At 42.0% G+C, this 21,447-nt stretch overlaps 1 protein-coding gene across 4 annotated transcripts in view; it reads left to right on the top strand.

The window, feature by feature from the left end:
• Positions 1-17,659: 17,659 nt before the first annotated feature.
• The window catches only part of LOC121344292 (BMP/retinoic acid-inducible neural-specific protein 3), a 180,382-nt gene continuing 176,594 nt past the window's right edge, over positions 17,660-21,447 (top strand). For 3 of the 4 annotated variants that reach the window (XM_041420110.1, XM_041420111.1, XM_041420112.1), the window contains exon 1: positions 17,660-17,895. In XM_041420110.1, coding sequence (XP_041276044.1) covers positions 17,660-17,895 — 236 coding nt within the window. The remainder of the gene's footprint in view (positions 17,896-21,447) is intronic. The other variant, XM_041420113.1, reaches the window with a different exon arrangement.

Genomic DNA, 21,447 nt, shown 5'->3' with positions numbered 1-21,447 from the left:
CCTCCTGCCTGCTGCTGAGATCCCACAATTTGTTATTCTTTCCTCGAGAATCGCTTCCATCACCACCAAAAAAACCCACATCTACCCCAGCGAATCCCATCCCTCTTCGCAACTCCTCTTGCTATTCGGGTTTGCTTCCCTCTCTCCTCCTCCTTCTCCCCTCCCTCTTTCCCCCCTTTCGGGTTTGGAGCCTCTCTCTGCCCTACACACACACACAGACAGGCACGCACGGTGTAAATGGGTTGTCACACACACAGAACCGCTGCTGGTTGCCAAAGTTCCCCCACCTTGCTCAGCCATCCTTTAGCTTGAAGCCTCAGATCATGGACTATATGCTTGGAGCCGGGATGCGTTTTATTCACAGCCGCTTCGCCTCCTGCAATTTCACCCGGTGAGTAGGTTTGGTTTCGCGTTCAGGTGGCGTGCTTCCAACAGGAAGGACACTAAATAGAGCAGGGAAGAATAAAAAGAAAAGAGAAGATAAATTTAAAAAAAGTTTTGCTTCCCCTTATTCCCGAACGGGCTGGCTTCACTTTCTAAACTCGAAGGAATTAGGGAGCACCAGTTTTCTGCTCACGTTCATTCCCAGCCACCGCGCTCGGCGCTGATTGCAGCGCGCACCGCAGCATCGCTTCCAGAGCCGCCGTTCCACTGCTTATTCATCACATTTTATTCATGTTTCCATCAGGCACGGTACCTGCTCCGTTCCCCGGTTAACCCTTGCAGACGGAGCGGCTCTGGAAGGGCTCAGTGTTGCTCCCCGTGCCGGGGAAGGACGGGATTGCTGCTGCCTGAGGCAGCCGGGAGCGTGCCTGAGGAATGTCTGGGAGCCCGCGGGGGGAGATCAGGTGCAAAAGTTCATTGCTCTTCCCCATCCTCTGAAGAACTTGCACAGGATTGGGGGTGGGGAAGGATTCTCCAGAAGGGATAGGAAAGGATTTCCAGACCTGAATTCCCGTCGCATGTGCTGGGAGGGGGCAGTGGCCAGGCGGGGGGGCCGGGGCTGCGGGGCAGCAGCGGGGTCGGCGGCCGGGGCTTCTGTCCTGCTGCTGCCAGGGCTTCTGTCCAGCCGCTGCCGCCTCTCGCACCTCGCCCTTTCCTCACTCCTCAATCCCATCGCACCTGATTTCATTTATCACTATTTTCGGGCATGCCTGTATTTTTTGCCGGCCAAAAATTGGCTCCCGAGGAGCACAAAAAAAATGTATGCCCATCTATAGATGTACCTGAGGTAGAGGTAGATAGTAGAGATAGGGCTCTTGAATCAAGTAGGGGCTTCTTTGACAGAAAAAGAGAGGAGAACCAAAGGCAATAAACACATTACATTTCAAAAGGGACGAGCCTTCAGAGTGCTATTTGTGGTTGATACTTCCAGGATTTCAGTGTCTCTAATTAGCGGCAGAGATCCTCCCACGGTCAATAGCAGAAGGTAGGGAGGAAACATGCATGTCTGACTGGGCTCCGTGCAACTCTGTCATTTGGGTGCAGGATAAGTGTGTGTGTGTGTGTCTGTGTGTCTGTGTGTGCGCGGTCATGTCCCCAAAGCAGTACCTGCAGAGATCACCAGGAAGGTGCTCAAGGCTTGCAGGCAGGTAGAGATGCCAGGGAGAAATAACAAGATCCGAATTTATTGCCTGGTGGCATGCAGAAGACGGGGAAGACCAATTCAATGCCAGACTGTGCTCCCCCCCGTTCTTCCCTCCACCCTCCCCCTCCCCGCCCTACTGCCTCCCTCCTCGGCCGCCAGATTGCTGGCTGATGTCTGGAAAGGAGTAGTGAAAAAGCCCTTCAAGCACGGGATCCAAAACCCACCCTTCCTCCAGCTCCTCTTTTCTCCCACCAGCTCGAAACTCCCATGCCTACTTATCTCCTTCCAGCTCAGCGTCCTCCTCCCGAAGGCTCCAGCAGGTTTTTCCCATTCGCACTGACTTGCCCCTCAGCCCCCATCTCCTCCTGCCCCGGACCTTTCCATGAGACTGAGGTGATGAACCAAATCCCAGACATTTCCCCTGAATTCCCTGCCTCTGGCCCTGCTGCTGCTGCCGGGATCCTCCCGCACCAGGCTGCTCAGGAAAGTTTCCGTGCAGTCATACCCCCCTTCCCTCCCTGGGCAGGGAGTGCGTTTCAAAACCTTTACCTGATTTTTAATGATCCCCCGCCCCTAAACCTTTAGTAAAGAAAAAAACCCCTAAAACAAACCAGCAAGTCCTGAGGGATTTATGTTATAGTGGGAATAGCTCAGCCAGTGAGCATCGCCTTGCCGTGCTGCTTAAATGTTACCGCTCTGCAGAAGAGATTTATGTGCCCATCAGCAGAATATTTCCCGGGTTTAAGAGCACTCGATTTTCCCTCTGCTGACGGGGATGGGAGACGGTAAGACACAGGGTGAGGGCAGTGGAGTTGTTTAGCTCACAGGCACTGTGACGGATGGCAGTAAAACGGTGTCTGGGCAGCAAAAGTGACACAGGTTGGACCGGGTGGCATTTCTATACTCAGAGGAAGGCGAGGGGATGCACATCAACCCCTTTGCATACAGCACCGAATAAATCAATGCAAGTAACGTGGGCTTAATGGGCGATTGCAACAAGCGACAGTCAGGAGTGGTAGAGAATATTCCCACTACCCTTAATTTCCAGCATTCCGCACCCCCAGCCCAGGGATGCCTTCTTCTCACATGAGGCTGGATGACTCAGAAAAAAACCCAGGAATAATGGGCAGCAGCCGGGCGGCTTTTTCTTTGCCGTAGTTGGTTCTTTTGCTTTTTGTACAATACATTGGCGGTGCAGAAATACCTCCCGAGCCCCGTGGCCCATTCCCGAGAGAACGCTCCCAAACATCTCTCTTCCCTGTATTTAGATGTCCAGGCTCCCTGCTTGCCCGTGTCTGGCTTCACTGCCAAGGATTACCTCTATCTGCCCTGAAGCTGCGTGGATCTGGGACTCCCTTTTGGCCGGGAGTTCATTTCCCGATTTCCCGTACTGGCAGTGGCAGACGGACATCCAGGGAGGTGGCCCTGGCAGAGGGAACACCTTTAAGGACCTGTCAGCGTCCAGCCTGTCTTCTCATCCTCCCGGGCTTCATCTGCCCCGCTCCTCTGCGTGTCCCCGGGGCAGGTGCCGGGGGAAGGGCCGGGAGGTGCCGGTGGCAAGGCGGAGGTCGGGGGGACACGCCGCCCTCCCCGGCAGCAGGAGGGGCTGCTCCGGCTGCGGGACCCCCGGCTCGCCCCTCCCCAGCCTCTCCCCATCCTCGGCAGCCGAGGGCAGCTCGTTTTGTGAGGGGAAGAGAAAACACCCCCCCTCCCGAGAGCCGTGCGTGCCCCGCAGAGGGAGCAGAGGCTTCACCGCAAAGGGTTAAGGCAGGGCTGCAGGGTGCTCCAGGCTGGAGTCCTGTGTGCGCCTCTGAGATGCACCAGCCAATCCTAGAGACAGCAGCGTGAACTAGATGTAGCATGCTGTAAGAAGGGAGGTGAAGAAAATAGGGTGTAAACTGTCGCCGCACACCGCGAGGCGGACCTGCTCCTTGGGCTGCGATTTCTTAGAGACTTAGAGAGCATCATGCATTTAAAAAGGTAAGGGCTTTGTTACCAGCAGTCTGTATTGTGATTCACTGCCGGATTCAAGTGCATTTTCCGTGTGGTTTTCATTTAGTGATAAATTGTGTAGCGCAGAGTGGGGAGAAAGTGGAATGTGGCATGATTTACTGTTCGGGAGCCGTTTGGAAAGACTACGTCAGCTTCGAGTTGTAATGATTTCATGTAGAGATTAAGCAAGTGAATGCATGTGAAGTGAATTCATGACTGGCAGAAAAATGTACTGCATGTGATAAGAGAAGGCTGTTCTGTTGTAGCAGCAAAATCAGTTATGGATCCATGTGAAATGAAGGGTACTGTGAGATAGACCTGATTCTGAGAAAATGCAGAGAGTAATTCAGAGGCATGTATCTGACAAGCAAGTCTGTCAGAAAAACACCTAAAAATAACTTCATTCCTAGAAAAAAATATCCATGTTTATTAAATACAACATCACAAAAGAATGCTATAGGAAGGAGTGAAGTCAGAACCTTACAGAGTCTGTATGTTCAGACATGAGTGACTCTGACACATTAAGTGTACAGAGATAAAGCTAGAGTGGCCCTGCTAACATTTACAGGATATAAGAAATAACTTCAGAGGGGCAATCCGTTTAGATATCAGACTTCACAGACTGCTGTCATTGCTCAACTCCATCCCTACAAGGAGTTATTCATTTTAAATAGGTGCTCTATCAGCTTTACCACAAGACCAGCTTTGGGAACAGAAACATTTGGCTGGATCTCTTCCTCTCTGTATCTAAGCATAGCAACAGACCCTCGGTCTCAGATGTTGTTGCAGTGCTAATCAGCAGAGTTCCATCCAGAAACTACCTACAAATTCTTGCCTCCAAGCGTTTTTCTCTCTAAGACGTGTATAATTTAAGCAGGGGAGGAATAAAAAAAAAGATCTGTGATATTTTCTGTAAGCTGATCCACCTCCAGTGAGAGCAAACCTCCCCAACAGATGCTGAGTTCACTGGAGTTGTGTTTGGGGTGCTTGTTCATGAAATGCTGAAACCCTGTGAGTGAAAATGATAACTGAGAAACATGAAAACAAGAAGCTGAATGTTTTTACAGAGCTCAGTGCAGAAGGCATCATTTGTACAACAAGCCAACGAAACAACTTGAGAATCTTCAAATGATGAAATCATCCCGTCTTATCCTTTCCTTTTTGTTCTACTACTCTCTGAATGCCTTTGTGAAGAATTAATTACAGAAGTCAATTCATTGTTTACACCAATGTGTCCAAAAATTTACTTTTTCATCACATAGATTGCAGTGACTTGTCTCTCCTCTCAGTCCCAGACAATGATTTATGGGACTTAGATATTTTTACTTCATTTGTATTAATTCAAAATCATATCTGACTGTGATCAGTCTAAGTAATTTCTTGCTTGAGATGCAACACCCGCTGAAAACAAAAGGAAGATCTTTTTACCAGCAAGCTTGCTTCTTCAGCAGTTTTTGAAAATCTAAATGGAAAATTGGATGATCAAACTACTTACCTAAGTTTTCCTTAGAAGAAAAAGAGTGGTAGAAGGTATTAGGTGATAGTTTCTGGAAACATTATTTTCTATCTCTCAGGCATACCCAGTGCAGCGCTTTCTTAATCCTCCCAAAGCTTCACCTTTCCTCAAAACCAGAAGGAGACATTTTTTACTCTCCTGAAACACTAGTAACCTCATATGGGAGCAAAATCAGCAGAAATACACTTTGACCAACAGAGCCCAAATGCTCTTTGAGAAAGGTGGCACTGAAGCCACTGTCCTGCTAGAGCTGCAGGGAGTACTACAGCCAGTCTTTCCATGGGGAACTAATCTAACTTTTTCCTGATCTCATCCTATATCAGCATAAGAGAACATTTTTTAAAAACAAATTTGCAACTACATTCTCTTCATATTGTGGTTTTCCTTTTGCTCAGTATGTATGTGTTCAGTGAGGGCCTGATCTTGGACAATTCAAGATCAGAACATCCCTATTAACTTCATTAAAAGCAAGATCAATTTCCAAAACAATATTTTGGAACACAAATGAACTTCAGATTTAGAAGGGAAAAAAGTGAGCATCATGAAGTTACATGCTGCGCACTGAGCAGTGGGAGGCTTTGCTCATCTTGAGTCAAATAATATTAAAATACTAAAGAACTAAGTATTTGTGAGTTGGTCTAGGCCTCAGTACTTTTTCATCATTGATAAATCAACATTTTCTGTATGAAGTTGAGGAAGCTGAGCTGCAGGTGATCAGCACCTTGTGACTGGAGTCATCACCCTGCTGAAAACTGTAGTGTGAATAAATTTGGTCTTCTAGCTTTGAAGTTACTAATTTGTATGTACCACAGTTTGTGTGCATACACAAATATGGTTTATACACAGATATCAATATGCATGATATGCACTACACATCCCTCCACACCCATGGTCTGTATAATCACTTTTTTGCCCTGGCTCGTACCATGGGAATGATTTTTTAGCTCAGTCTCTTTCCTATCTCCCACTGAAAGTCTTCACCTGCTCCGTGTGTCACAAAATAATGCACTGAGGAGAGGGAAGAAGGACACTCTGCCACATCAGAGCTTTTCAACTTTAACTAATGAGCTTCTTACAAAGGCCACAGATTTTGTTCCACCTTCAGAAGAAGATTGACCAAGCAATATATATTGTTAGCTAAATTAACACTATTAAACTGTAGTGGTTCCTCCTATAATGAGGTGAGATCGTAAGGCTCATGTGTCAGATACCTTTATTGTACCAGTTACATTAATGGGGGAAAATTCTGCTGATTTGCAGTAACACCTTCATTGCCACATCCACCAGCACTGATTAATGAGAAAAGTGGTTTGTAAGGCACTTATCACACATTGGCAAGTAAAGGATGTAAATCTGGGGAGTCAGAGCACTGCTCCATACCCTTAATCCCATATTATTCATGACTCCTGAGAATTCCGTGGGGCTAATTTAGCTCTTTCAGTACTTATAAATCTACTCGAAATAACAAAAACACCTGGTTAATTGAACATGGGTGACCACACTGGAGTCAAATGGGATTGTTAAAATCCATGATAAGTGTTACTTCTTAGTATTTTCTTTTTTTCCTTTATTTGAAATCCCTTTCTGAGGAGGCTTACCACCACTGGTGAAGAACACTGCTAAATGCTGAAAAACAGTATCATGGTTGGAGGTGGCAGCCCAAGTGTATATTTTTATTTCAGCTGAAACATTATTGATCCCTATTCATTAACAATTTGTTGGACAGAGAGAGCACATATAGGTTACAACAATTTTAATATTGAATAATTCTGTATGGTTTGCACTTAATGTGCCGCCCTAAAGGTTAAAACTGCTGTAGTTTAGGGCAGAGATGATACCTACCTCTTTTTCTCCAGAACACGTAGCTGCTCAGCATTTCTTGGATTCATCCCCTGATTCCTTGAGGTCTGTACCAACATTTCTAAGGAAGATGCTTGTTTAGGTAAAGCAGCACTGTTTATGCAGGTCAAGACTCATCCTGCTGCCAGTCTCTGGAGACTGTGGATTTATTTCACAGTCAGAGAGCCATTAGTTGGTGATGTTCTCTTTTTAGTCACTGCTCCTGTGGGATGTGAATCTAACTCATTGGCTTAAAAAGTAAAAGCTTTAGTAACTATCTAAGTACCCTTTAAGCTCTCTGTTAGCTTGAGTTTATTAGATTGATTCACATTAGTTGAAGACATGGTGGTGGCTTTATTTTTTTAAAGTACTCTTATTTATGAACCAGCTTAACTTCTTCATGCTTGCTTGTCTTGGCCAGGCAAAGTCTAGAATATTTTCTTTGTCTTTCTGGAAAAAAATAGTCTGTAATAAAGAAAACTGATGATCCTCACACTCAGAGGGACTGCAGTGATCTGTAATTCCTCATAAACAGACATGTATCTCTCATTTAGCACTGTGCAGGTACTACTGAAAGTTTTAAGCTCCTCAACATTAGCTTAACAAATTTCTACTGAAGAAAAATGTGTTTTTCTATGAGCTACAAGAAATAGTGACAATTTCGTACTTAGGTAGTTTCAGACTGTGTCATATCTAAATTAAAACAGTAGAGAGATTGCAATTCCTGATGCAAACTCAGGCTTTCACTCCTTGTATCATGATGTTCATAAGAAAGACATCTTTTAGCAGACAGATTTTTTTCTCTCTCTCTAATTTTACAATTTCTTCTAATCTTGTCAAAAATCAAGCCTTGCAAGGCAGCTTTGGTGCTAGATTTATGTGAGATAGCAGGCTGCCCAGTACACATAACAAAATTATTACTTGTACAATCAAGTTTATCCATCCTGAGCTGCAATTAGCCCCAGACTGGTTTGCTGGAGCTTGAATCTTTGCTCAGTCAGCCATAAAGTCCCTACTCTTGCTATAAAAAATTAATAGCTGTAACATGAACATTTAAGAGGATCTGGCTACTGCCCATGCAGTGGCTACAGGCTTGGAACGACGCGGCAAAGGAACCGTGGAAAAATCCTGCAACAGCTTTGAGTAGGATCAGCTCTAGAAAAATGGTCTCTTGAAGCTTTTATGAGTCCTGCCTTGGCAGCTGGCACAACAAGTGGTGTAAGTTAGGTTTTTTTTTTTTTTTTTCCTGTAGAATAAATGGGTTGAAGATGAGGAACCTGAAAGGAGTTTTCACCATCCATTTATATCAGCTGAACACTATGTATGCCATCTGTGAAATCAGCTGTAAAATATGCTGTGAGATCTGGAGCACTTTTGTCTGAAAGACATAGTAAAAGGGCAAAATAAAAACATTACCACTCTATTAGATATCATGATTAAGAAATAAAATATATAAAATAATCCATTCTTCTCACAAGGCATCCAGAGAAATGCACTGAAAGAAAAATTTCCTGCCATTAGATCTTTATAGATGTTATTCTTAACTACTCATCTAAGTCGTAACTACTAATTTTCACATGGATAATAAAATCAAGAAGAGTGTAAATCCTTGACCAGATACAACCTTAACTAATATTAGAGGGCTCTGTCCCATGCCTGAGTCAGAGCCTTTAAACTGAGAAAACCATTCTTAGAAATAAAAGAACCCCCAACCACATTATTTGTGGATTAGGTCAGGTAATATCCGAGGGGATGGAAGTACATGAAACTAGGCTGGATTTTGTGAATATGTCCCCACTGCAATCAGTTCAGTACACTGATATTTTGGCTCTCTTCTTAAGTCCAGGGAACAGCTATACACCATTATTTTTTCCCTTCATTATTGTACAAACAATATTAGCACTCCAATAACTTCAAAGAAACTTGTATTTTTGCCTGAGACTGACAAATCCTTTCCTCTCCATCCTGTTTCTGAGCATTTCTTGTAAAATCTCCAGGAAAAGTGATTTTAATCGGCAACAAAAATAGTCAGCCACTCTGTTAATGAAAAAATCAACTTCCTTTTTATTTTATAACATTTTTGCCATCTAGTAATTTGAAAGCATTCTATAAGCATTGCTTGTTTAGGCTTCATAATAGAAACTGTCATTAAAGAAGGTTAAAGCACTTGGCAAAGTTTATACAGCACAATCAAAATTGTACTTTGAGGTAACAGCTCCAAGCACTCTCCTTTCTCTCTGTAACCTGAATCTTCTTCAGTTCACCAATCTGTTGGTGAGCAAAGTTTCCTCCCACTCCATCCCATTTTAGCCCTTCTGTACTACTAATCAGTTATATTTGGATTTGTCCTCGGGCTTGAAAGCCTCTGGAAGCAAAGCTTTAGTGTACAGTGTGTAAATAGCTGCTTCCTCCTGCTCTAGATGGTAGCAGCTGTAAGAGCCCTGGGTTTAAAAACAAGGATGGGTTAAAAGAGGAAAGGGCTGTTTGTTACTCCAGAATGGTTTGCTGCATACAGCTAATTTACATGTGTCTCAGTATCTTTGTATCCTACTGACACTTAGCTGTCAAATTGGGTCAGAAAACTTGTCTGGGGACTAAGTTACGAGTGGAAAGGAGTCATGCTGCTGGAACTCATATATCATGACTTTTCAATGGGCATTTATCACTTAATTTCATGGGGTAGTTTTTACAAATCCTGAGGAGCAGCTCAATTGCCATTAAAACACACCCAATGAGATTATCAGAGTAGAGAATGCTGGATGATCAGAAGTTAGGCATTCAGTTAAAAAAAAATAAAATCCAAGATGGAATCAAGGCTTCTAAATATATGTCTCCTGTTGGGATTTTCTTCAAACTTGAAAGCTCCAGTATGCAAAATTGTATGTCACAGCAATACATGTCAGTCTGGGCCTGAGGAAATGCTGGACCAGAACCTCTCCCGAAGCTGTTATTTTTCTGTAGAGCCACTCCCAAACTTATTCCAAGACAGCTTGTTCTGTTTCCCTTCTAACTCTTTTCCTACCATCAGATGCTTTAGCTGAAAATTTTTGGACAATTTGGGAGAATGTTTAGCATAACTTGTGTAATGGAGGAGTGACTTAAGACTGAAATGTCATGTAGAGTTTTCATGCAGAGAGATTTTGCATATAGTATAGTCCATGTGCACTTGTGGACTTGCAAAGATTAAGGTTTCATCCCTACAGACTTCAACCCCTACAGATTTTTATGATTGCAGAAGTGCAGTCATCCAGCCTGGAGCAGACTTCAAGCTCAAAGCAGCAGGTTTTCCGTGTCTTCTTGGCACCCTGAGTGTTGGCCAGAAACCCAGGGCTTCCAGAAATCAGCTTCATTTTAGCTCCTTGTGGGACTGGTACCAGTTGTCTATCAAGAATTTAGGTGCTAGCCCCCATTTAAAGATGAGGAACTGGGACACAGTGAGGACTTGAGTGGATTTTACAAGATCACGTAGTGAAAGGAAAATGGAGAATGGCTTTAGACTGCAAGAGAGTAGATTTAGGATTTAGATTGGACATTGAGAAGAAATTCTTCCCTGTAAGGATGGGGAGGCCCTGGCACAGGGTGCCCAGAGAAGCTGTGGCTGCCCCTGGATTCCTGGAAGTGCCCAAGGCCAGGTTGGGCAGGACTTGGAGCAACCAGGGACAGTGGAAGGTGTCCCCGCCCATGGCAGGAGTGGCACTGGATGGGCTGTAAGGTTCTTTCCAACCCAGATCATTCTGTGGCTCACTGATTTCTTCCTTTCAGGTATTCACCTACACAGTCCCACTAGCTCCACACAAGCTGGGACTGGAGGTCCTGGAGCCCCTGGTCAGCCTGAGGTGGGTGGAGGACTCAGATAAGGCTGGTCAAGGTTATTGAGGCCTTTTTGTGCTCTCAGAGCCTTGACAGGTAATATCTTCCCCTCAATGGGCTCCTTGTAGAAACAGATTCACTCATTAAGGCAGAGAGACTGCAAAGGCATTTTAGGGATGTTGCTTGACATCATCAGCTAAAACACATAAGGATCCATTTGCACAGGAGGATGAGCTTAGATTAACAGATTTAAACAGCGCCTGAGGGAATTTACACATCATGATTTGGGCAGCAAAGGAAAAAATCAGGTCTTTTACAAATATCAGACGTTGAAGCAGTTACCTCGGCACGCCTGACAGCCAGCAGATACTTCATGGGCTGAGGAGGCTGGGACTTGCTGCACTGGGAAGTGGCAAAAAACACATGGGGACATCAACTGAAGGCTCACAGGCACTTGCAGGAGTGAAATTCTGCAGGGACAGAGCAAATACCAAGGCGGGTTCTGTAGGCAAGGGCTGTAACACTCAGCAACATTCCAGACAGACCTGAGCGCAGCTGCAGAGGTTGGGCTGACATAAATTCTCTCTTTCTGTGGATGCATTTGATGTTTTCTCCTTTTCTCTGAGGGAAAAAAAAAAAAAAAGCAGAATTGTTTAAAAAAAAATTAAATCAGACACCTTATTTGTTCTTTATTTTGGCTGTTGAGGACATAGTTACAGGGGTCTTGTCTCCCCTTTGAGAGGGGAGAAGAGAGCTAAAATCTGGCAGTGGATGAAGTTCTGTTTGAATAAAGGAAAGGTGCTGGTTTAGGGTGTCTGTAGTCAAAACTGCTACCAGAAACTGATGTGAAGGCTTATTCTTAAGCCTGGAATGTAAAACTCTCCTAATCTTGTTAGACATAAATTTAATTTCTCCTTTCAGATTTTTTTTCCAGATGATTGTAGCTCAGAATGAACACCAGAGAACAAGTTGATTCAATCCCTCTCTGGAAAACCATGCTGACAAGTATGACTTGTCTGTCTAGGTGACTTCTAATTTTTTCTCTAGTGTCACACACTGTCCCCTGCAGCTCATGAGGTCAGATCTGACAGCAGGGAGGCCTCACCATCTTCTGCCCTGGTCCTTCTGAGCGACCTGGGCCACTTGGCATTGGAAGGAGCTGAGCTTCGAGATCCCTTCCGACCCAAAGCACTGTGACTCTGTGATGCAGTGATTCCAATGCCCCAAAAGCCTGTTCTGTTTCTCTGATCTGGGTCTCTTGCTCCTGCCCCAGACATCTGGGGGGACTTCAAACAGAGCTTTTCTCTGTCCAACAGCTGACTGTGACCACAGGATCGAGCAGCTCACCTCTGTTCTCAAGTCCTTTTGCTGTCCTTTAGGAAGTTCAGCTTGGGAGATGTTTCTTCTGTGGATTTGAGTATCTTCCTTTGAAGAACAGCCCCTGTGTGGTGGCCAAGCCCAGAGCAGAGCACAACTGAGATACTTTTTGCTCTTCTCTCTAACTGATACTGATTGCAGCCCTTTCTGCTCTTCTCTCCCTCAGCACACCATCAGCTCCACAGCTGTTTAATTTACACTGGGCTGTGTGAGAACCCCATGGACAGGTGCCTCCTCGGGTCTCATTCACTCAAAATTGTTAGCATGAGAAAAATGGCTTCTTGAAGAAAGAATAAGAATCACTGATGATAACGCAGTAGGTCCTGTGGTGCTTTGCAAAGGTGGGCAATGTGATCATCACACTTCAGACAGGGAAGTGAAAGCAGAGACACATGAAGTGATAAACCCAAGGACTTACAGCAGATAAGAGCAATCTCTGAGACACAGACTATGGCTTTATTCTTTATGTAAAATGTCTTTCTATTTTTCAGTGTCAAAATACCTTTGAAAAAAACGGTCTGGACTTATCTTGCCTTCTCTGAGCTTCACTGTTTCACCTGCAGTAAATAAAATGTTGCTTCTTGCTGTTGATTCAAAGTTGTAGCATTCCTGAGAATTTCGTGTAATACCTAGAAAACAAAAGATTTGCTCCATTCCTGTTTTCCATGATGTGCAATCTAAAAGAAATATGAAGAGTACTCTGCTACACCATGTATTGCACTTGATCAAAACCCGTAACTTTGAAATCCCTAAGGCTTGTAAGGAATGGAGGGATGGAGTACCAAAACCCTCATAAATGGTAAAATTATGACCTTTCTGAAATCCAACTGCCTACAAACAGAATTGGATGTATTCCCCACCATCTGCTATCGTATTTTTTCTTTGTTTGTTTATTTTTAAAGGATATGCAAGTAGTATTTAATATTTTGATTAGTTCAAGGAAAGCCAGGCTTTGTGTTTTGCATAAAAAAGCACCATCTTAGATATGTTAATTTGCTAAATGTTATAGAAAGTTATTTTTTACTTTCCTTTGAAAGGACATATCTGAGAATAACAGTGTTAAATTTTTATTTCACCATTATGGGAAGTTACAGCCAGGAGAATCCCACTTTGGCACAGTGGATTCTCAATTTTCCATAGAGAGCTGACTTTTATCAGCATTTTCTTGGGATTCAAGTGAACATAAAAACCAAAGGACTTGAGAGAGACCCTGGTCTTCTGCATTTCCACTGACAGAAGGGGATCTCAGACCAAGGTCTCAGATAAAATTTTTACCAATTTTTCTCTCTACCCCAGAATCTCTCAGATTATGGGGTAGAGAGAAAAATTGGTAAAAAACCCCCAAACCTGATCTTTTCAAAAATGCCCATACATTTGTACAGTTATTTTATTTTTATCCTTGAGAACCACAGGTAGATTTGGCCCAAAAAAGTTACTGGTGATGCCTAACATCAACTTTAGTGACTCTTACATAAAAGGCTGCTCCACTAGTGAACCAGTAATGACCAATTTAGTAGCTATATCTTTACTGTAAGTTAACACATTAGTATTATACTTGACTCTCACCTCTTGGGAAATAAAAGGTTACATGCACTGAGGTAACAATAGATTAACTACACCCCCCCCCCCCCCCCGCAAGCTAAACTTGCTGATTTTTTTTTTTTTTTTTTTTGAGCATTGTTGTCACACATCTGGGCTGGCTCTATATTATTCTGTGTATCTTAGTATGCATGGTTCATTAATTAATGTTCTGTAAGCAAGAAAGCTCAACCACAAATCAAGCATACGCTTCAATCTGGACTATTTTAGTTTAGTGTCTTAGTGAGTTCATAAACTACCATATGTAATCATATACAATTTTAATCTTTAAGAAAATATTACCTGAAAAAGAAAGACTGAATTTGGTGGGGTTTGCCCTAAAATATGATGACAACAAAATGACCACAGATGTCCTGTTCTCTTGTTCACAGCTGAAGCTTGATGAAATTTTTCCCAGTGGCCAAAATGTTTGCATTGCATTTGCCAGTTCTACATCCACACATGATACAAATACATGGATTTTGCCAGTCTCCAGAACCTTTACATATTCAAGAGAATTAGGACTTAGTTATGGTATTCCCAGAAGATGCTGAGTCAATTCCTGCTGCACTAATGCCAGTGAGGAGACAATAGATTTCTAACAAAGAAGAATTTAGCCTGTGTTGCTTCTTGAACTCAACCTCAGAATTTAGAAGAAGAACCAAAAGCTTAGCAGCCTTTACAAGTGGTAGCTGGGTGAAACCATGGGGATAGCAGAAAATAAATGTGCTGAGCATCAATACCTGAGAATTGTCCTTTAAGCCAGCACTTCAAAGACACTGTTGTTGACATGACAGTTTTTATCACAGAATAAATATTGCATTATTTGCTCTCTGTATAATATCTTCTCTACTTGAAAATCCACCAGCTCTGTTACTTAACAGGTGTTTTATTTGCCATGCCCCATCCTTTATATACCACAAATTTAATACACATTGTTCTTCCCTGGAGTTCTACTGTGGCTTTGTAACTGCAAACTTTGTATGTTCCATATGCCTGTAACAGTCTTTAGAAAACGTTTTCAGGGCATTTGCATTAATTAGAGAATTTGAATATTTAAAATTTTAAGATATTTCTGTAAGCTTTGCAAAAATTCTTTGGCTGGAATTTTCTAAATTATCTTTTAATAGGAAACACACATTGAGATCCCTCTAACAGCTTAACCCCTCCCTTAGCACTCATCTTTTCAGGCTTCTGGTCCTTGTTTGTTAAAGTCTCCCTCTCAGGGGTGTTATGAGGATTAATGCAATGCAGAATGATTTTACAATGACTGGACAACAGAGACAAGTGCATAAATACCAGTTACAAATGCACACATGATTTTTCTCTCTTTATTTCTCTTCTGTATATTTATGCTCCTTTGGAATATACCTCCACAGATCTTTTAAAACAAGGAGATCTTTAAACCAAGATTATTTCCTTCTCTACCTGCACAGGTTCTCTGCAGGTGTTTTGCCAGTGGTTAATTTATGACACACCATGAGGTGCAGCATTGAGCCAAAAATAAACTCCTGTCTCTTCCACTATTCCTTTCCAAGTGCTGTTTTAGTCTAGTGTTAGGAAGATGCTACATATACACAGTAATTAATTTTCCAATCCTAATATTATCATTTTGAATTCAAAAGGGACTCAATTAGTCATCATTACAGTTTAGCAGCCTGAAACACTTTAGTGTTAATAAGTAACTGAAAAAGTAAACTCCTATCTTTTCTCATTTAATCAAGTATGGGAATTTTTCAATAGAAAAGTTAGAAATTTTAATAGAGCAGTAGATATGAAAATTGAAATTCTCATGAAACTCACTTTCTGTAGCTTCACATAATGTCAAAAAATTATGCTCAGCATCTTCCCTGTCTATGCTAAGGATGATGGAAGGGAATGAATATGCTGTGCGATACATTACTAATAAGAAGAGACAAAAGTATTTGTGGATTTTCGCTCTGTTGTGATGCAAAGGCTGGTCTGGCCTGTCTGAAAGTGACTGGAATGTTTTCTTCATTTATACTCATTTATTTTTAACAGGAAGTGGAAAGCAAATGATCATCATGGCTTTTCTGGGCCAGCAGAGCAATCTATTGCATTTCAGTTTTGCTTCAAATCTGTGCATACTTTCTCATACAGTGGGAGGAAGGTTATGCAGTGGTGTAACCTCAAATACATGAATTTCCACCTGTGAAGGAAAAAAAACCACCACCAGTCTAGGAAGATGATACTCAAACTTCAATATGCAGACTCTTTTTGCATGGAAGTGATGGCTTGCGAGTATAAGTAAAAGTTTGAAAGGTCTCTGCTGTAGACTCATGGAATTTAATTTCAAAAGGATTTATAAAATTAATGCAATCTGTGTTTTATGATCAGAAACTACTGCATGGCTGTAACTGTTTATGGTTACAATTCAGTCTCTTGGTACATACTCAGCATGAAATACGAGCAGGGTCTTTCTTCATACATTTATTGTTTGCAGAATCATGTCCAAATCATGTTACAAACAATTACACCACATAAAGCTTGAGTATTTATCTGGTTGTATAGACAGATTATTATATTCTTAGGCTGTAAATTCCTGTTGGTTCACAAGAACCTCTGTACTCTCATGGAGGCAGTCAGCTTCCTGCAGACTCTTGAGAATATTAATATCTCACATATATGCACAGAGCATATTTATTCAGCGACACAATTTTCATTATAATGGATGAGGGTGCTGAGTGTTCAGTTGCAGGACTGTTCTGTTGGAAATATCCATCTTTTAGGGCTCAATTACAGAACAAATTACTGATGGGAAGGAAACATTTCCTGCCAAGTTCCAAAAAACATAGCAAAGGTGAAAATGTCATGATGAGTGCTGATTTGAGTGAATGTGAATCCAGCATTTTATTCCCTGTAAACTCATCAGCTAGAAAAATTAAAGCTCTCACATTCATGTATTTTAATTCATTCTGTGCTGTTTCAACTTAGACTGAAAACTGGAACTGATTGCTTCTATATATTTAGGAATCCACATGACTTTTGTAATCTCTGAAAACCTCATGCATAGATCTTGTATAGATGTTTTAATGAAATCTCTGCAGGATATTGGAAACATTTGCCCATTCCACAGGTATGGGTCTGAGGTACAGAGGGAAACTGTGGCTTGTCTTCACTGAGCTCCTACATGATGCAGTCAATACTTGATCTGTGACAGGGCACACACACACAAAAAAAAAATGTTTAGGCACTGTTTAAAAAGTGTTTCTAGGCGGATCCGCTGAGTTGCAGCAATTTGGACTGAAAGTAAAATATTGCTGTTAGCAATACCCAAAATTTCATCATCTGGAGTTGGTGTAAGTCACTTGAACTCATCACCATGGACAGCTCCAGAACTTTTGATCAGGGCAGTCACTCTGTCCAGCAATGCTGGTTTGGAGAGAGGAACGTGATTCTGTTAGCTACACTTTGCAGTGAAGACAAACCACAATGCAATTTTCCCGAGGACATTAAAAGAGAAAGCAGCCTGGGTCTTCTGAATCTCACCTGTGTTTTCTGTCCAATGTGTGAACAGTGAGCTTATGCACAGACATTGCTGAATGATTTTGTACTGCTGCTTACAGACAAGAATCTGGTGTTGCATATTTTTCATTAATGACTAGCATGAATGGGAAAAAAACCCCAACAATCCCTCCCCTGATGATTTGTGAAGGTTTCCCTTCAACAGTAAATATTATCGCTGATGATGTTAATGAAGACATTAGTTTCACAGCATTTGAAGTACTGAAACACTCCACTGTTAACTAGCCTAGTGGGGTTTATGCTAATGTAAAATATAATAAAGTAGAGGCCACTATCTCTTTAAGCTGAAAGAAAGGAAACTTGTTTCTACTTCCAAGGGATGCCTAGTGTGTGCTTATCTAATTGACTGTGTATTTTGTCTAGGTGTTGAGGGAAAGCTAAGAGAATGAAGGCTCTAAGTCCCCAGTGGAAGCATGATATGGCGATGCAGTGCTGGTGCTGAATTGTTCTCTCTGATGGCTCTATGGGAGTGGATAGCACTGAGTCTTCATTGCTGGGTTTTAGCAGTTGCTGCTGTCTCGGATCAGCATGCCACAAGCCCCTTCGACTGGCTCCTCTCTGATAAGGGACCCTTCCATCGCTCACAGGAATACACTGATTTTGTGGACAGAAGTCGACAGGGATTTAGCACAAGATACAAGATTTACAGGTATGAAGCAAAGGGAAAGCAATTACAGAGATACCGTCTTTAGAAGTTGTAAATTATCAATAAGGGTTTACTTTAAGGGAAAGGTTCAGCTGTGGGAACAAATCCATAGACATCAAATTAATTGCTGAAATATGTGCAAGGCCACTGTGTATTATGGAAATGCTGCTTGTGTTGTTTCTGTTTTGCTTGAAGAACTTTTGATAATTGATTTTGTTGCTCTGAAAAACTTTGTTGTTTGCTACCTACCTCTACTCTGTCCTAGTGATATGGTCAAAAATGTGCTAGGGATTCAAACACCACCTTTGGTTGCAGAGGGATCACCTTTGATCGTGCATAAATTGCTTTCTGTGTGACTCATCAAGACTTAAGCTGAGGTTTTAAGAATGAAATTGTGGCTCTGCATATACTGCTGACAGAACAGACTTCATGGTACAAAGGAGGGCATTTCAAAAGTGACTCAAAAATATTTAATGTTAGTTTATGCCATTTAATGTTTATCTATGCCATTGCTTTGAAAATGGATGTTCTCTTCCCTGAGGAATCGAGTGATAAGAGCCACTGTGAATTTTAACAGAGGTTGCAGGTGTTTGGTCCATCACAAATCTCAGCATTAGGCTGGCCCAAAGAAAAGAAAAAAACAGAGGATGACTTCAAAAGTATAGGTCTGCTTGAGGATTTGGGCTTTGCTGTGGAATCACTTCAGTGATGTTTGTAACCTGTGAGTCTCTACTCTTTTGAGACAGCACTGGTGAAATGTCTCCTCAATCATGTGCAATGGGTGTAACTCAGTAGCATCCAATATTATCAAGGACATGGGCAGGGAAAGGGGAGCTCAGTCTAATATGAATGACCTCATGGCAAATAGACAGAAGGACAAATGAGAGACCAGGAGAGACTAAAGACTGGGAAAACAAATCTATAAGCAGAGAGACTTCTTTACTCCAAATTGTGGTGGATTCCTCCCAACAGCCAAAATCAAGTGGGGCAGCAGGACAGTACAGGGCAGATTTTCAGCTCCCCTAATACCTGTCCATCCTACAAACACAGACCATATTGGTATGGGAAGACACACACTGATATCACTGAAAAGTACAGAAGAGATTGTGCAAATGTCATACCTATTTTGTGCTGTTATTCCCTAGTCCTTTAGAAGAAGGTAAGAGTGATATATGCCTGTATGTATATTATATTTAGTTCAGAGTACAGTAGCCTGTAACAAAAATGCTGGCCTCAGCGTGTAAAGATTTTATTTTTAGGAATTGACTTTATTTTCCTTTCCCAAATACATGCAGTAGAGGGCACTCTGTCGCAGGTCAATTTTGCAGTGGGCTCCTTTGCGATATACAGAGAAATTAAACCCATTTTGAAAATAAAGTGTGATTTGGAAATATGCTTGATGAAGTGGCTTGTCTTAACAGAACAGCATTGCCCAATATTTACTGCATTTTAAAAGCCAGCTGTCAGGACCAATAATGTAAAGCCAATAATGCAGAGACTGAGGCAGCATATTTTATTCCCATTATTCTGTATTAGTCAAAACGGAACCAAAATTATCTTGCTAAAACATGAAAGATGGAATTGTATTTCATTTGTGCTCTTACAATCAGGTCCTTGAGAATTTTTCTCCTCTCAGCCACCATTACAGCAACATTGTTAAGTTTCACAGATCTGTAATCACACTGCTAATATTTATTTGGGTTTGTGCATAGGTTTCAATTGACTTTAATTTACACAATCCCCCAGAAAATGTTTTTCAGCTTTAGTTCCATTCTCTGCCTATTCCAGGAAGCCAAAAGAGCCACAAGTTGTACTTTTCTGTTTCAGCCCTCCAAAAACAAATCTTATTGTAAAGTTTCCTTGTAAAATATGGTCCCATTAGTGAGTAGTGCAGAACACCGTGACCTTGTTAGAGGCCACACACTGTACATTTAATCCCTGTTGCTTTTCTATGAGCTTTCCCAGGCTATAGGACATGGAGCCTAATTGTCTGTTCATTCCCTCACCTGCCTTTTGCCTAATGAAAACGATCCCTCAGGGACAGGTCCTTATTTGAAGAGAGAGGTAAGGAGGAAGAAAGCCCCTGCCTGCAGGGATTCGGCTGAATTCACCAGGGAGAAAGGTGCTAAGCGAGCCCCTCCAGTCCCTGGGCTCTTCAGCCCTTGAGCCACTCACATGAGTCCTGACATTTAAAGGTTAAGGATGAAGGAAAGTCTCCTTCCTTCATTTTAAATCCATGCCAGGTCAAAATCCATGGGGTTTAAGATGAGCAAGATGTGTAGGGTGAAGGACTCCAGGGGATTGTGTCCCATTTGAACCCTTTTTGGCAGGATGTTGGTGGCACAATGGGGTCAGACAGAAAATGACTGGAGATCCCTTTTCTTTTTTAATGGCACAAACGTGGCAAGAGGCTGCAGGCTACCTAAAGGAATGCCTCTCTTCTATAAGGGGCTGGCTCCAGAAGAACCAACAGGGATTTGAGCAGTAGCAGCTTACCTCCTGTGTCTCCAGACTGACACAAGAGGTGACCAATTGTACCTCTCTGCCAAAACCCATCAAGTCCTGCTGCCCATAGGAACCAGCTTAGGAAGAACAACCTCACACTGGGACTGTTTTTCTACAACTAGCAGAAATGAAACAGCCTTAATAAAAATAACATAAAGCCAGCAGTGAGTTGCACATATTCCATGTCATAGTTCAAGGTGTGTAGCAGGAGATTTCAGCATGAGACTGCTGTCTCATTTTTGCTTTCCAACAGTGGAACAATTATGCAGTGACTAGAATGATATTTTCATTTCCCCTCCATTTGCAGTCTCAGGAGAGGCAGTAATGATGTGGAAAAAAATAAATCTTGATGGAATCTGTAATATCACAAGATTTTATTTCATTCCCTCATTAAAAACATTCTCTATTTTAATCAAAATAATATTAAAAAGCAGAGAATGCATGTTATTCTGCTGTTGGTTATATCAAGTAATGCATTTTTCTGGAAATACCAAAGTTACAGGTACAAAGGCCTTTGTCTTGTACCATTCTTTGACACTGGGTTTGAATGGGATCAAGGTCATACACTGCAGGCCCATGAAAGATACAGAATGATTAAAATCAGATAATAGGACAGAGAAATTGGAAAAGCACCCAGTAGAGAGAATAACAAAGAATATTAAAATGGAATTTACTTGAAGGATACATTGTCATTAGTTTTCAGCTATTGAGTAAAACAATGTTGTGCTAATTCTTCTATTTCTGTCACTTGCGTGGCAGGAGACAGACTGATTTTAAAGTTTAATTTCACATATGGCAATTGTTTTTAATGATACTCAGTAGGCTTACTTTTTTCAGTTCTTATTTTACATAACCTGTTTCCATTTAAAATTCATGTAGTCAAACTTTTAGCCTAAAACAAGAAAATTTATCACTCTATGGACTGTGTGTTAGTATTTCTGTTTTCATGAAATCACAGACTGGTTTGTGTTGGTAGTGACCTTAAAGATCACCCAGTTCCCATTAGCAGGGACAACTTCCACTAGTCCAGGTTGCTCCAAGCCCTGTCCA

This window comes from Onychostruthus taczanowskii, unplaced genomic scaffold (assembly GCF_017590055.1).
Source record: "Onychostruthus taczanowskii isolate IOZ18803 unplaced genomic scaffold, ASM1759005v1 scaffold63, whole genome shotgun sequence".
Classification (NCBI taxonomy): Eukaryota; Metazoa; Chordata; class Aves; order Passeriformes; family Passeridae; genus Onychostruthus; species Onychostruthus taczanowskii.
Note: the sequence above shows the minus strand (reverse complement) of the source record. Positions and strands in the feature narration are given on the sequence as shown.